This window comes from Halichondria panicea, chromosome 6 (genome assembly GCF_963675165.1).
Source record: "Halichondria panicea chromosome 6, odHalPani1.1, whole genome shotgun sequence".
NCBI classification, from domain to species: domain Eukaryota; kingdom Metazoa; phylum Porifera; class Demospongiae; order Suberitida; family Halichondriidae; genus Halichondria; species Halichondria panicea.
In genome coordinates this window covers 2507077-2524341 of record NC_087382.1, presented here as the reverse complement: position 1 = coordinate 2524341, position 17265 = coordinate 2507077, and the positions used below count along the sequence as shown (strand labels likewise).

The following is a 17265-nucleotide window of genomic DNA, read 5'->3' as shown; positions in this document are numbered from 1 at the left end:
ATCCGGTTACTCTTGGTAAAAGATACTTATATAATGGTTTCCTTTTTCTGTTTTTGTCACACAATAAGAAAAAATATGGGAGGAACAAAGAGTTTCCAAGCCAGTATGTAACCAGCCTCGATTCCAGGCCGCACATCCCGGAGTGAAGTGCGGCCTGGAATCGAGGCTAACACGTCTCTAGCTAGCTAGCCAAGAGAACTCTTCAGCTCCAGCGCAGCCTCTAGCCATACTATCTATGCTCTAGCTCTGTAGCTGTATAGCTAATTACCAACCCAATTCCCTAGGCGTTGTGGTGTCTCCGGCACTAGTGGTCTAGTGTGCATGTGATATAAAGCATAGATACTATAAATTACTGGTATCATGTATAAAGTGTGCCAAGTCAGAATGACCAACAAGGTACAAAGGAGTCTGGATTATATGCCCAGGCCCCGGCGATGGCCAGAAGCCTCTTTAATGATCAGTGATGGAGAATCTGCCATATACACACTCACAGTGCTGGTGCCGGTGAGCAGAGTTGTGTATATTGGGTATAGTATGGAGTTCCAGAAGGAGTTGGACATGTTGAAGGTGTTGAAGGAGTTGGACACGTTGGAATCATCGGACATGTTGAAGGTGTTGAAAGCATTGGAAGCGTTGGATAAGTTGAAAGTATCGGACATGTTGAAGGTGTTGGACACGTTGAAAGCATCGGACAAGTTGAAGGTGTTGGACACGTTGAAAGCATCGGACACGTTGAACTTATCGGACATGTTGAAGGTGTTGGACACGTTGAAAGCATCGGACAAGTTGAAGGTGTTGAAAGCGTTGAAAGCGTTGGACGCGTTGAAAGCATTCGACACGTTGAAAGTATCGGACATGTTGAAGGTGTTGGACACGTTGAAAGTATCGGACATGTTGAAGGCAAAGGCGTTGGACGCGTTGAAGGTGTTGGACGCATTGAAGGTGTTGGAGTTGGACTCGTTGAACGCGTTGGAGGCGTTGGTAAGGATTGGTGTCGCTCTACACTTGTCCATTTTAAACAAGCTCACATAGGTACCGTCTTTGCCCCAGAGTGTATCTCTATGGGGATGGTTTGGGCAACCTATACATTGCTTATGAATTATTAGTATGAAGTTCTTAAGTGTAAGCCAGTTTATAGGGGATTGGATGTTGGGATTCCATAGTGCATTGTGAGAAGCATAACATGATCAAATGATTTCTTTAATTCACAGCAACAGCGTATAGACTGGGGAAAAACTAGACTGGAAGCTAGACTGGAAAGGTACCATACACCCTACATGCTCTTAAAAATCTAGGCTAAACTATTGTGTCCCCTGCAACTTAACAAATATATTCTGTTTCTTTGATAAAATCCGAGCTCTTCGCGTATTTCGTTGGACACTTACTAAAAAAGTGCCTGCGTCATTCTCACTGAAAGAGTTGACCTCTCTCCTCAAGAGCATTCGCTCAGGCTGGGGTCCTCCACTGGAAATGGCCACAAGGATGCTCAACTCCAAGTTCTGGGTAATGGAGGCGGACGTCTGGGCTGACCTGCTCATCGTCTGTTGCTGGGCCAACCCCACGATCTACTGTGAGAAATGTGGCAATAACGTGAAATTAACCACCACCTCTTGCAACCATGTTGTGTGTCCTGTTTGCGCTGTGGGACAGGGGAATGATCCAAGCTGTCCCGAATGTGGTGAAATATTTACTGTCTTGGTTTTCACGTCAGCTTTGGCATCCACACAGAAAAAACCAATAAGTGAGTTTATTAATCAGTGTTTGTTGTGTGAACTATAATTATTATGCTGCTAACCATTCATATACTGATGCAGGGAAGCGTTCTCTTTGTGAGCCACCAACAACTGCCACTAAGAGACCATGTACTGACTCAGGTTAGTTCTCAGTGTACGGTCTAACTTTACTTATGTACATTCATTTAGGTAAGTCAATGGTTACGAGATCAAGAAGCAAAACTGCCAAGCCCAAACATCGAAGAAAACCAGTGTCAACCATCCCCCTCACAACACCAGATGTCCAACGACCTACACCTCCAGCTTTGACGGGGTCATGCTCTCAGGAGAGTCGGTCTAAATCATTCACAACTAACAACCTTTCTGAGCTACTGGAATACCTCTACCCTCCCGCCGTGAACAAGTGGTACTACCTTGGCTTGGCTCTGGGCCTCCATATTGATATCCTCGAGGCAATTGCGACCAAACAGAGGGACAAAAATCTAGATTGTCTCAAGGACATGCTCATCACAAGATTAAATAAGGAAAAACTGAGCAAAGAGGAGCTTATCCAATCGCTCCAGAAACCTACTGTCGGATTGTCTGAATTAGCACAGACGTTGAAAGACTCGAAGCAGTGGTGATCCCAAACTAACATCAAATTTTTAACACTAATTCCCTAAACCCCTCCTTTTGCTTGTACTAATATTGTACTATTATTACTACACGTAAACATTGTTATAATTATGAGTTTTTTTATGATGACATCTGAACTCGCGGGCGGCTTAATAGAAGCAATATTATCAAGGGCGGCTAGTAATTAGGTACTAGTGCAAAACATGACCTCTGTACCCTGCATGTGGGGACACGGATTATTCGGAATAGAGCGACAGACTTGCGCAATTGCGTTGTCTCAAGAGAACGCTTGTTTATAATTTTAGGGCAGATCGTGTGTACGTGTACCGTCCATCCAAGCACCTTAGAATTCTCACTAGAGTCAGCCATGAGCTTCTTCCTATCTGGACTGTAAGTTAATCACCTACGCAGTACTTTATACACACACACACACACACACATAGCAAAAATGAGCCCTATAAAGTAGTATCTTACTAGCTGTGTGTGTGTGTGTGTGTGTGTACGTGTGATAGCATGCTGTACTAAGTGTCACTGTGTGTGTGTGTGTGCAGGAGAGCGTCTAATACTAAGACTGTGAAGCACCTCAAGAAGATACCAGAGGGCTCTCACCAACATGACATGATGAAGGTATGTTATGACTGGTACAAGCCACTCGGGAGTTGTTGCCAAGCTACCCAGCTAGCTAGCGTATCGTACTGGTATAGTTTATTAGTTTAGTTTGGCCATTTGTCCATTCCCAAGACAGAAGACGAAATTCACTTCGCCATGCGTGTGTGAAGTATTTTAAGCATCCAATTTAGTTGTACGGTGTTTATACTTCCACTTTTTCGTGTATTTTTTGCAAGTGTGTGTTTCTTTAGATGCCAAACCCACCAAGTATGTGGTCCCCTACAATACTGTACTCTCCTGCCAACTCCACACTGTGTGTGTGTTAATGTACACTCAACCTCGCCTTTGAACACTGCAAGTGTTTGCCAATATTTCAATATTACACCTCCCTCCTTATTGTACAGCATGCGGCCGCTACCCTGGGCAGTGGGAATCTTAAACTGGCTGTGCAACTACCAGATGGTGAAGACCTCAACGAGTGGATCGCCGTCAACAGTAAGCCTTAGTGTAGTACTGTTTTGCATGCGAAAAACCTTTGCGAATGAGCCAATCAACAGAAACGTTGGCAATTTGCAATCTAACTTTTGTGATCAGGCAAGAATCATTATGTATAGGTTCCGGTCATTTATTTTTACGAAGCCACTAGCATCGTAAAGTTTGCGTATGTTTGATAATCGCATACAGTACATGTACAGTACAGTTTAATTATGATACGTACTTCTTCTGTAATAATTTTGTACACTAACTCACGTATCGATTTCCTTGTATTACACCTCCACCCCCACACACAAAGCTGTGGACTGCCTTTATCACACACACACACACACACACACACACACACACACACACACACACACACACACACACACCCTCACACCTCCCCTCACACACAAACACATACTCAGCTGTGGACTTCTTTAACCAGATCAACATGCTCTATGGCACTATCACGGCTCACTGTACAACTGAGTCATGCCCTGTCATGAGTGCTGGACCAAAGTAAGCAACACCTCAGCACAGTGACATATGTAGGGATGTTAGTCTGGGAACTTTGACTTAAAATTTTTGTTCAAAATTCATTCAAGAATATTAATTTTATAGATGCTGTGAAACCTCTTTGTACCTAAGTTCATTTGGGACCTGGCCTTTGTTACGTTTAATTGATTGATTTTTCTTCAAGAATGGCAGTTAAGAAGAATCTACTGTAAATCTAACTCACTTTGTATTCTCAATCCCATCCGTGTACATGTATTTGCAATGTTACGCACTCTGACCCCTCGCCCGCCCACCAGGTACGAGTATCACTGGGCCGATGGTACGACCGTCAAGAAGCCCATCAAGTGCTCAGCACCCAAGTATATCGACTATCTCATGACCTGGGTACAAGAACAACTAGACGATGAAAACATATTCCCCTCCAAGATTGGTATGGTATTTTATTTATTATACCTGTTCAAAATGTTCACACATGTATGTAACTATTAGACAATGCTCACACTATTGACCTCCTTAAGATCCACCTCTGACCTATGCATTATAACGTACATGTATTACTAGAATATTTTGCGGGTAAAAAACCTTGTGCATGATGGGGGTCAGAGTAGACTTTGCTATCTAACTTTATAAACTTAAGATTGTGATGTATGGCATCTGGTTTTATGCGATTTTATTACTAAAAGTTGTTAGTAATACGGTAGTTAATTCAATGCTCACACTATTGACCTCCCCAAATCCCTAGCCTGCATTGTAAGTCCTTGTTATTATAACTTCCAATTTATGCATTATACGACTATTAAGTCGCTATATAACTCGTATATATAGGGCTTTGGCAACGTGGGGCTCCACTCTTGTCGCTATCTGCACAGAGAGGGAGCTAAGTGCGTGGGCGTGATGGAGAGGGATGTGTCCATTGTTAACAGGGAAGACGGTATCGACCCGAAAGAATTGGAAGATTACAAATTAAATAACGGAGGCTCCATCAAAGGATTTCCAGGAGCACAAGAAACGACTGAGAACTTACTGACAGCAGAGTGTGATATTCTGATACCAGCTGCCGGAGAGAAGCAGATCACGGCAGAAATAGCTGAGCAAATACAAGCCAAGGTATTGTGCGTGTGTGTGCGTATAACTTGAGTATCGTTGATCCAATTTCAAAAATTTTGTGATTTTCTGAAAGCTTGGAAGAGACCTTTCAAATGATGTGTTTAAATCCAAATTTTCATTGGAGGCATAATTTGTCATTTTTCGGCCTTGGACCATGGGCTATAATCCATGGTATTGGGCCGAAACTGGCAAATACTTTATTTCTCAACTTTTATGATATCATTTGAAAGGTCTCTTTCTAAGCTTTTGGAAAATCATAAAATCGTTCGTATTGGATCCACGAAATTCAAATTATGGCAGTGTAATTGTAACCATGAGTTCTGAGATGGTGTAGGATATTAGGAAGGCCTATCACTAGTAGGTTCTAATCTCTGACATGTAGGACTATATCTATCCCTACATAAGTAGGTGTGCTCAAAAACTATTATTCTAGTTTTAGCTAAAGTTCTACTGACCCAGAGATTGCCTCATGTGCACACAGGTGGTGGCAGAAGGTGCCAATGGTCCCACTACTATTGCTGCTGAGAAGATTCTGATGGATCGCAACATTATGGTCATCCCTGACCTGTTTGCAAATGCTGGAGGAGTGACTGTGTCCTATTTTGAGTGGCTCAAGAATCTCAACCATGTCAGTTATGGACGGTTGACCTGGAAACACGAGGAAGACTCTAACAATCATTTACTAGGTAAGTGTGTGTGTGTAGTGAGGGAGGTCAGAGGTCATTTATACGTGTATGTGTGTGTGTGTGTGACGGGAGGTCGGAGTCGTTTGTCCTTATGCAAGCTTGCATTAAATCACCGTAATAATTTGAAATACAATATAACTAGGTGAACTCTGCTATCTCTTAGCTTTGTTCAATCATGTGAGACTCTTATGTAGCTACAGCCTAAGAGTAAGGACAAACGACTCGGACCTCCCGTCACACACACACACACATACACACCAATTAGGCATTCCTGAAGCGTGACATTCCTGAGCGTGACATACATACATACAAAGGTTTTCTGAGATATGATGCAGTATTAGTTGCCTCGCACTAAGTCGCTCGGCAATTAGTAGTATAGCTAAGAGTAGTGCAGTATGAGATTAATAGCACGAGTAACAAGCAATGACAAGGATACGCCGAGTGCTATTAACCTTGTCAGTGCTTGTTATGAGTGCTATCAAGGGCGTATAAAAGAAGAGAGGGCATGCAACTCCACTATCAATACACGTAGCTAGCAGAGTTCAAACGTGGGCGGAGGAATGAGTGCATTTGCATGAAGTGCTAAAAATAGAAATTTATATTTTTAGCACTTGCATATCATACGATAATTATAATAAGAATAATAATCATATTGTCTGTCTGTCCATATATAGTACAATACATGTAGTGATGTTGTTGCAGCTGTTACTAGTGACGCAGGTCATGCATACGCCAGCTAGTCTTTTTAGTTTAGGAATTTGCCAACTGGAGACATCTGAATAATTTGCTATACATGCATGGCATGGCCTGTCCCTAGTTTGAACATTAATATGTAAAATTAGTCATGCCAGAGCACTGTCCTTTCTTATTATTATTGTATACTGTATTACTAGAATGTTTTGTGAGCATCAAACATTATTATGTGAACTTAACGATCAATTCATAAATACCGGTACACATGCCAGAACGCAATACAGTATAGCGTGTAATTTTCGTGGGCAAAATATTCGTGGTTTTTGTGGTTGGAGGTCTAACCACAAATATTTTACCCACGAATGAAGCGACCTTGCCTACCTTTACCTGCAGTGCAAGCTCCAACCACGAAAATATTACCCACGAAATGTCTCAATATTGCTGAACCACGAATATTTTGTCCCCCGAAAATTACCCGCTATACGGTAGTTAGATCGCAAAGGGTCAACTTTTCTGCTGATTTGGCTCTTTCGCAAAGTTTTTCACCCACAAAATACTTATGGTATTTACATTTTACATGTATGGGTTTAGAGTTCATAATGAGGTCACCTCCATACAAGTGCATGGTAGCTCTATAATTACTGGCTTCATGGTAACAAATTTTTTCTATAAAGCATTCTTAATAGCAATTTAACACACCCCTCACACACACACCCCTCACACACGCACCCCTCACACACGCACACACACACACACACACACACACGCACACACACACACCCCTCACACACGCACACACACACACACACACACACACGCACACACACACACACTCACACACACTCACACACCACACACACACACACACACACACACACACACGCACACACACACGCACACACACACACACACACACACGCACACACACACACGCACACACACACACGCACACACACACACACACACTCACACACACGCACACACACACACCCCTACAGACAGTGTCCAAGTTCTCTGGAGGTCGTGCTGGGTCTATCCCCATCACAGCCACCCCTGCATTCAGTGCTTGCATTGCTGGAGCTAGTGAGAAGGACATCGTCAACTCTGGTCTAGAATACACCATGGAGAGATTTGCCAAGGTGAGAGCTGTCACTAGCCAAGTTATTGTGTCTGTAGCAACTAAGGCATAACCTGCTTAGATTAAAACCATGTACGTATTATTATTATAACTAATGTACTTCCTTTATTGAATACTTGCATCTATTGTAATGTCACTATCTAAAGCATTGTAGAATAGAGCTTTTTGAAACCCGACGGCATCTCAATAAAAAAAATAAGACGATTTCCAATTTAATTACACGAATGTCTCCACGATACAATTACCACGATATAAAGTGTGTTCTGCTTTTGATCTGATTCATAATTCTGCTACCATTCTAAGAAACTCTTCCCCTTCCTTGCAGCAAATCATGCGAGCTGTTCGTGAGTACAACCTTGGTCTGGACCTGAGGACCGCTGCTTATGTGTGTGCACTGCAGAAGATCTACACAGTCTACCTAGCGGCTGGCATCACCTTGTAGCTGCATAGAGAACACCTGATAGTGAACATTGTACCTTCCTACCTGCTAGCTTATTTTTTGGTATGTCTGTGGCTTTTAAACACTACATGTATGATTGTAGATTAGTGAATTGGTTTAATCTGGTTACTCTTGGTAAAAGATACATCGTATCTTGTTTCCTTTTTCTGTTTTTGTCACACAATAAGAAAAAATATGGGAGGAACAAAGAAAGAAACAGTTCCCAAGCCAGTGCAACCAGCCTCGATTCCAGGCCGCACATCCCTGGACATACTGGAGTGAAGTGCGGCCTGGAATCGAGGCTAAGCGCAGTGGTCTAGTGTGATAAGTGTGCCAAGCTAAGTCAGAATGACTGACAAGGTACAAAGGGGTCTGGATTATAACCTCTGGCCCTGGCCGGTGAGCATTGTTGTGTGTATTGTAGTCTATAGTTTAATATCTGTGTATGTATATTAACCCTTTCCCTGCTTTAATTAAAAGTGAATATTCGCATATTTTGTTTAAAAAATTTATAACTCATGAACCGTATATTAAAAACACTTGTAACAAAGTTCCATAGGTAGAACCAGACCTGTCGCATCCATGGAATTATCACTGTGTTGCCTAGCAACCAACCACCACCCCACAAATAACAATTGTTAACAAAAATTCACAATTATGTACACAAACAATATTGTATGATGTTACGAAGTTACTGAACACATAATATAAGTGTTCAGAATGTTCTCACGGTGACATGGCTCACTCAGGACTCAATCAGGATCTGCAGAAACTTGTATTTGAGGTTCTATCGGCAGATGCCCTTTTCCCGGGAAATATTTTCTTCACCTACACACAGGTTTACAAGTTTAATGGTGGCTCATGATGTCCACTGTTGTACTAACTAGCCTAAACAAACCTATAGTGAAGCTATCAAGACTACAAATGCTACTCTATAGTGACTTACCAGGTTCAGGAAGATGGTCCACCTCAAGTGCGTCTTCCTCAGGATTCTCAGGCTCTTTCTTTTTAGCTTGACCTCTGAAAGGAAGCTTCCTACCTAGCTATGATCCCAGACACTGTCCTCTCACTCTACAAGGCCATAGGCATCGATATTCTCACTCTCTAGCTTCCCTAGAACCTCCCTGAGGTTGTACTACAAAGATCTTGTAGCAATTATAAAACGGTCAATTTTCTTTCGACAATTCTGATCGAACCGTACCTCGAAGCAAAATATTAAAAATACCATGTGGAAGAGCAGCTCAATGCGCATGTGCTGGTACCTGCAGTGTGCGCATAGCTCCAACACAGCGTGCACAATGATTTTTTGAAATTTATCAGTAGCCATGCCGACTATAGTCGGCTAAAGCGGGGAAAGGGTTAAATTATAGTTTGGCCATTCACATTTCTGCTTCACAGATAGTTTGGTGTTTTAATACTATTGATTTTGTTTGCATGCACAAGTACACATACACCAGAACCCCCAACTGGGCCAACTTCGAGAAACAGTCACGCCGTTTATATTGGACACAGAACAACAAGAGGGCAAGCTGAATACACCAGTTGATCCCCTCACACATGGATTTCTCTGGTACCTTAAGTTTTAACACGATCACTTCGCTCCCCTACCTCAAAATAAGAGTGCCTTCATTATGCTCAGTCTTGTTGGGGGAGTTGAACGTGAGGTTCAATGAGTTGATAAAGGCGTTGAAAGCGTTGAACATGTTGCAAGCGTTGGAATCATCGGACATGTTGAAGGTGTTGGACGCGTTGGACACGTTGAAAGCATCGGACATGTTGAAGGCGTTGGACGCGTTGGACACGTTGAAAGCGTTGGACACAGTGGACACATTGAACACATTGGACATGTTGAAAGCATCGGACAGGTTGGACGCGTTGAAGGTGTTGGACGCGTTGAACGTGTTGGAGTTGGACTCGTTGGTAAGGATTGGTGTCGCTCTACACTCGTCCATTTTAAACAAGCTCACATAGGTACCGTCTTTGCCCCAGAGTGTATCTCTATGGGGATGGTTTGGGCAACCTATATATTGCTTATGAATTATTAGAATGAAGTTCTTAAGTGTAAGCCAGTTTATAGGGGATTGGATGTTGGGATTCCATAGTGCATTGTGAGAAGCATAACATGATCAAATGATTTCTTTAATTCACAGGAACAGAGTATAGACTGGAGAAAAGTTGAACTGGAAGCTAGACTGGAAGCTAGACTGGAAGCTAGACTGGAAGCTAGACTGAAAAGGTACCATACACCCTACATGCTCTACAAAATCTAGGCTAAACCATCGTGTCCCCTGCGACTTAAGAAATATATTCTGTTTCTTTGATAGAATCCGAGCTCTTCGCATATTTCGTTGGACACTTACTAAAAAAGTGCCCGCGTCATTCTCACTGAAAGAGTTGATCTCTCTCCTCAAGAGCATTCGCTCAGGCTGGGGTCCTCCACTGGAAATGGCTGCAAGGATGCTCAACTCCAAGTTCTGGGTGATGGAGGCGGACGTCTGGGCTGACCTGCTCATCGTCTGTTGCTGGGCCAACCCCACGATCTACTGTAAAGAATGCGGCAAAGATGTGGAATTAACCACCACCTCTTGCAACCATGTTGTGTGTCCCGTTTGCGTTGTGGGGCAGGGGATTGGTCCAAGCTGTCCCGTATGTGATCAAACATTGACTGCCTTGTTTTTCACGTCAGCTTTGGCATTCGCACAGGAAATCCCGATAAGTGAGTTATTAATCAGTGTTTGTTGTGTGAACTATAATTATTCTGCTAACCATTCAAATACCAATGTAGCAGGGAAGCGTTGTCTTTGTGAGCCAACAACAACTGCTACTAAGAGACCATGTACTGACTCAGGTTAGTTCTCAGTGTACGGTCTAACTTTACTTATATAGGTATATTCATTTAGGTAAGTCAGACGTCCCACAACCTTCACCTCCAGCTTCGACGGGGTCGTGTTCTAATGAGAGTCAGTCTACACCGCTCACAACTGACAACCTTTCTAAGATATTGAACGACCTTCACCCTGCCTGGACCAAGTGGTACTATATTGGCCTGGAGCTGGATGTCCCTGTTCAAAACCTCAAGGCAATTAGGACCAAACAGAGAGACGACGATCTAGACTGCCTCAGGGAGATGCTTATCACGAGAATGAATTTGAAAAAGCTGAGCAAAGAGGAGCTTATCCAATCGCTGCAGATACCGACGGTGGGATTTTCCGAACTAGCACAGACGTTAAAGACTCAAAACAGTGGTGATCCCAAACTAACAGTGAAATTTGACATGGAACTTTATGGACCATAGCTCTGGTAGAGCATAATAGGTGTGGCGTGGCTTAGTGTGATGGCTTAGTAATTTCCCTAAATTTTGAATACATCAGTATACTCCTTCTCAAGTACGTACAGTTGGGTCGTCGCCCGCTTTCACAAAAACCGAGTGTCGACCCAACTTGTCTTTTTTAGGCAGATTAGGTTCTGTCTTGTAGTGGCCGAAATTATCTTAATTGACATGATGTGATTTCTTATCTGATGTGACGGAGGATGAGGTGAGGGCTCTGGCTGCTCTCATGACCTTCAAGTGTGCTATGGTGGATGTGCCGTTTGGAGGGGCCAAGGCTGGTATCAAGATAGACCCACTGAAATATTCGGTAGGTAGAATAGCCCTCCCCCCCCCCACACACACACACACACTCAAACAAACACACACACACAACTGCTACAACTGACTCTATGTATGTTTGTATCCTTAGTATATACGCACTAAACTACATGTAGCAAGTGTTTATAGTGTGTACATACGTGTAGCTTTGGTTGAAAAGACTACAACTTGTGTACTTGTCTATTAATAATACGTAATATTTATAATATATCTGAGTATTGTATTACCCTAGCCCCGGTAATCATCCCTCACGTTACAGAGCTGGAGAAGGTCACTAGAAGGTTCACCATGGAGCTGTCCAAGAAAGGCTTCATTGGACCAGGGTAAGTTCAGTCAGATGAAGAAAAGAGTATACTACATGACATTCTAGCTTGTTACAATAGCATTGAAGTCTGTACATGTAACGTGCAATGGTTTACGTGGGCTATATAAGTGGGGGCCTTTTCAGCTAGAATCAGGTTAGAGCTAACTTTAATTGTCGTAAGTTGTGTTAGAAACGTCTGATTTCAAAGCTAGTGATTAAGACTCTGTGTGTGTGCATATAATTGGTACATTTTGACCATTTCTGTTGTTAAATTCAACCCCCCCCCACACACCCATACACGCCCACGCACACACACATACACAGTCTGGATGTGCCAGCCCCGGACATGGGGACGGGAGCACGTGAGATGTCCTGGATTGCTGACACATACTCTATGACTCATGGCTGTACTGATATCAACTCGTACGCTTGTGTGACTGGCAAACCCATCCCTCAAGGTGGTATACACGGGAGGGAATCCACTACTAGACGGGTAAGGGGGCGTGGCATTGTATGTGGGCGTGATATTGTGTGTGGATGTGTGTGTGTAGCACTAATTATGTTGTAGGACGAATATTACCTTATAGCGTGTAATTTCCAGGTATTAAACATTCGTGGTTGAGCCATTGTGCTTGCACTACAGGAAAAGGTGGTCAATGATCGCTTCATTTGTGGGTAAATATTCATACCCAGGGATTCAACCACGAAAACCACGAAATATTTGTCCCCCAAAAATTACCCGCTATACAATAGTTACAATAAATACACTTAGTATAGTAGGCCCAACATATCCGCGGTTTGGGATATTCAGATTGACCTACTATAGTATCATGATAATTATTGCTGTACTGTTCTTCCTTGCAGGGAGTGTACTATAGTATACGCAGCTTCATACGAGATGCTGACTATTGCAGTGAGATTGGTGTTCTACCAGGAATAGCTGGCAAGACATTCATCGTTCAGGTACAATGAATGTTCATACATGGACCGTATTACTACAATAGAATGTTTTGCGAGCATCATAATTTTTGAGCTCTTCGCAAGAATAAGATTGCCAATACCTATACATGTACCAATACTTGTATGCTATCAGTTGATCGCAAAGTTTGTGATTTGACTCATTCGCAAACCCGCAAAATTGTTAGTAATACGTACGGTAGTTAATTTTCAATGCTCACACTATTGACCTCCCCAAATCCCTAGCCTGCATTGTAAGTCCCTGTTATTATAACTTCTAATTTATGCATTATACGACTATTAAGTCGCTATATAACTCTACATGTATGTACAGGGCTTTGGCAACGTGGGGCTCCACTCTTGTCGCTACCTCCACAGAGAGGGAGCTAAGTGCGTGGGCGTGATGGAGAGGGATGTGTCCATCGTTAACAGGGAAGACGGTATCGACCCGAAAGAATTGGAGGATTACAAATTAAATAACGGAGGCTCCATCAAAGGATTTCCAGGGGCACAAGAAACGACTGAGAACTTACTGACAGCAGAGTGTGATATTCTGATACCAGCTGCCGGAGAGAAGCAGATTACGGCAGAAATAGCTGAGCAAATACAAGCCAAGGTATTGTGCGTGTGTGTGTGCGTATAACTTGAGTATCGTTGATCCAATTTCAAAAATGTTGTGATTTTCTGAAAGCTTAGAAAGAGACCTTTCAAATGATGTGTTTAAATCCAAATTTTCGTCGGGAGCATAATTTGTCATTTTTCGGCCTTGGACCATGGGCATGGTATTGGGCGATGGTATTGGGCCAAAATTGGCAAATACTTTATTTCTCAAATATAAATTTTGATGATATCATTTGAAAGGTCTCTTTCTAAGCTTTCAGAAAATCAGTAAATCGTTGGTATTGGATCCACGGAATTCAAGTTATGGCAGCTGAAAGAGTGTAATTGTAACCATGAGTTCTGAGATGGTGTAGGATACTAGGAAGGCCTATCACTAGTAGGTTCTAATCTCTTACACGTAGGACTATATCCATCCCTACATAAGTAGGTTTGCTCAAAAACTATTATTCTAGTTTTAGCTAAAGTTCTACTGACCCAGAGATTGCCTCATGTGTACACAGGTGGTGGCAGAAGGTGCCAATGGTCCCACTACTATTGCTGCTGAGAAGATTCTGATGGATCGCAACATTATGGTCATCCCTGACCTGTTTGCAAATGCTGGAGGAGTGACTGTGTCCTATTTTGAGTGGCTCAAGAATCTCAACCATGTCAGTTATGGACGGTTGACCTGGAAACACGAGGAAGACTCCAACAATCATTTACTAGGTGAGTGTGTAGTGAGGAGAGGTCAGAGGTCGTTTGTACGTGTGTGTGTGTGTGTTAGCAGGAGTATGTGATGGGAGGTCAGAGGTCGTTTGTCCTTATGCTTGCATTGATACATGTATCACACATAATGAGGTCACGTCCATACATGTGCATGCATGCATAATACTATACAGTGCCTTTAGTCTATAGAGTAAATAAATAAGTGAGGAGAGGAGGTCAGAGGTCGTTTGTACGTGTGTGTGTGTTAGCAGGAGTATGTGATGGGAGGTCAGAGGTCGTTTGTCCTTATGCTTGCATTTATGATAGATACATGTATCACACATAATGAGGTCACGTCCATACATGTGCATGCATGCATAGCACTATACAGTGCCTTGAGTAAATAAACGCAATTTGGTACGTGTTAGTACATAAATGTACATGTGTATATATTTTGAGATTGGAACATTTCTAAGAAAATGTGATGATACCAATGTGTTGGTGAACAAATTATCCAAAAATATTTCCATGGCAACCAAAGGTGGTGGGTATGTGGTGGTTTATAAAACACCAACATATAGTGGACAATCGCTTAGCAATGGAAAAGACCAATTGTTTTCGGCTAAGGTATGGAACTTTGGCACAACATTCCTGAATAGTTTAGCTAACATATGCATGGCTACGTATAGCTTACATAAGTACACGTACTGATTAATACTCAATTATGGGATATTTTAGGTGCCTTTTCGCTTAGCGACGAACTCAAGCAAATTTGTCGGCTAAGGTCTAATTGTTTTTGCACATTAAATGTTAATAAATTTTCTATCTTTTGATACAAAAAAGTTGTCCAGAAATACTTTAGTTCCGGAGATATTTCATGTTACACATATATTTACGATCACCCACATTTTTACGATTTCCCACTACAACAACTTTTGGGGAAATATTTTCAAATAAGGTTGTAGCTTATTTATTCACCTACACAATGACAATTTCTTAGAAATGTTCCAATCTTGAGATACACAACTACTCTCTGTGGTTAAATTTACTCTCAAAGCTGAAGGCACTGTAGTGATACTGGCTTCCATGCATTGTACATGTACACAATTTTGTTTTTTGGCTCTTTGTAGAGTATTCGATAGCAGTTCAACACATGCACCCACACCCACACACACACCCACACACACACACACACACACACACACACACACACACCACACACACACACCCACACACACACACACACACACACACACACACACACACACACACACACACACACACACACACCCCCACACATACACACACCCCACCCACACACACTCCACACACCCCTACAGACAGTGTCCAGCGTAGTCTAGAGGCCAAGTTCTCTGGAGGTCGTGCTGGGTCTATCCCCATCACAGCCACCCCTGCATTCAGTGCTCGCATTGCTGGAGCTAGTGAGAAGGACATCGTCAACTCTGGTCTAGAATACACCATGGAGAGATCTGCCAAGGTGAGAGCTGTCGCTAACCAAGTTAGTGTGTCCATAGCAACTAAGGCATAACCTGCTTAGATTTAAAGTGTTATAGCCATGTACGTATTATTATTATAACTAATGTACTCCCTTTATTGGCATTGTAGAATAGAGCCCTTTGAAATCCGACAGTATCTCAATAAAAAAATTAAAAATTCAATTTAATTACACGGATGTCTCCACGATACAATTACCACGATATAAAGTGTGTTCTGCTTTTGATCTGATTCATAATTCTGCTACCATTCTAAGAAACTCTTCCCCTTCCTTGCAGCAAATCATGCGAGCTGTTCGTGAGTACAACCTTGGTCTGGACCTGAGGACCGCTGCTTATGTGTGTGCACTGCAGAAGATCTACACAGTGTACCTAGCGGCTGGCATCACCTTGTAGCTGCATAGAGAACACCTGATAGTGAACATTGTACCTTCCTACGTGCTAGCTTATTTTTTGGTATGTCTGTGGCTTTTAAACACTACATGTATGATTGTAGATTACATTCTGAATAGTAAATTAAAAGTTACTCTTGGTAAAAGCATGCAGGAGCACACTCAGGGGCATTAAGGACTGTCCAAATTAAAATGACAAACAATTTTATTATAATGAGTTCATACACAAGGCGTCATCGCATTGGAATGTTTATCACGTGCGTGACTGTATAGCTTTTTTCCAGTTCTGTAGGCGAAAAAGGGGTGTTCTCCGGTCTAGTGGTCTAGTGTGATAGTGCTAGTGCCAAGTCAGAATGACCGACAAGGTACAAAGGGGTCTGGATTATAACCCCTTGAGCCGGAGTTGGCCAGAAGCCTCTTCAATGTCAAGTGATGGAGAATCTGCCCTAGTGCTTGTGAGCACGCATTGTCTTGTATATAGTTATTTATCTGTGTACGTGTATGTATAGTTCGGCCATTCACATTTCTGCCCTGCATATAGTTTTCGTTTGCACATTAATTTTAATATACCGTACCCTCGTGAAAATAAGCCCATCTTGAATAAACGCCCATCCCCTCTTTTGCTTCGAAGTTCTTGCACAAGGGTATTTTCACTCGATTATAAGCCCACCCAGAATGAAGAGTTGAGCATGCACAGTAGCTGAATGCCACATGTTTACTATTAATTTTAGTGAAGAAAGGAAGTTTAGATACCGTATAGCGTTTAATTTTCGTGGGGCAAAATATTCGTGGTTTTTGTGGTTGGAGGTCTGACCACGAATATTTTACCCACGAATGAAGCGACCTTGCCTACCTTTACCGGCAGTGCAAGCAGCAACCACGAAAACATTACCCACGAAATGTCTCAATATTGCTGAACCACGAATATTTTGTCCCCCGAAAATTACCCGCTATACGGTAGTAGCTAGTGAGACTATACTCCTTGCTGGACCAAGATCAGACATATATAATGGATCTGTTTGCCCTTGAAGATGTACCGGGTATATGCAGGGAACAAGTAGTCTTGCGTTGGACGCGTTGAAGGTGTTTGAGTTGGACTGGTTGATCACGGCGGAGGCGTTGGTAAGG

The 17265-nt window shown here is 42.5% G+C and overlaps 3 protein-coding genes across 14 annotated transcripts in view; all 3 read left to right on the top strand.

Annotated features, from left to right (window-relative positions):
• LOC135336954 (uncharacterized) overlaps positions 1 to 17265 on the top strand; it is a 35556-nt gene that overhangs the window by 16729 nt on the left and 1562 nt on the right. For 2 of the 11 annotated variants that reach the window (XM_064532831.1, XM_064532835.1), the window contains 3 exons: positions 10227 to 10252; positions 10341 to 10732; positions 10802 to 10864. In XM_064532831.1, coding sequence (XP_064388901.1) covers positions 10227 to 10252; positions 10341 to 10732; positions 10802 to 10864 — 481 coding nt within the window. Of the gene's footprint in view, positions 1 to 149; positions 982 to 1211; positions 1262 to 1349; positions 1742 to 1814; positions 1875 to 1922; positions 2475 to 10166; positions 10253 to 10340; positions 10733 to 10801; positions 10865 to 17265 lie in introns of those variants that run through there. The other 9 variants (XM_064532842.1, XM_064532839.1, XM_064532843.1 and 6 more) reach the window with 8 other exon arrangements.
• On the top strand, positions 2603 to 8207 carry LOC135336964 (MOB kinase activator 1B-like). 2 transcript variants are annotated; one of them, XM_064532856.1, is made up of 6 exons: positions 2603 to 2738; positions 2900 to 2975; positions 3362 to 3452; positions 3863 to 3956; positions 4250 to 4383; positions 4779 to 4976. In XM_064532856.1, the coding sequence occupies exons 1-6, from the start codon at positions 2716 to 2718 to the stop codon at positions 4832 to 4834; spliced, it is 474 nt and encodes a 157-aa protein (XP_064388926.1). In that variant the 5' UTR covers positions 2603 to 2715; the 3' UTR covers positions 4835 to 4976. The 2 variants fall into 2 exon arrangements, 1 of the variants encoding a protein (XP_064388926.1); XR_010394986.1 differs by lacking the exons at positions 2603 to 2738; positions 2900 to 2975; positions 3362 to 3452 and adding exons at positions 5542 to 5746; positions 7438 to 7578; positions 7903 to 8207 and having other exon boundaries at positions 4779 to 5060.
• On the top strand, positions 11520 to 16267 carry LOC135336970 (glutamate dehydrogenase 1, mitochondrial-like). Its single transcript, XM_064532864.1, has 8 exons — positions 11520 to 11658; positions 11925 to 11988; positions 12294 to 12462; positions 12834 to 12932; positions 13261 to 13542; positions 14048 to 14252; positions 15572 to 15729; positions 16025 to 16267. The coding sequence occupies exons 1-8, from the start codon at positions 11574 to 11576 to the stop codon at positions 16139 to 16141; spliced, it is 1179 nt and encodes a 392-aa protein (XP_064388934.1). The 5' UTR covers positions 11520 to 11573; the 3' UTR covers positions 16142 to 16267.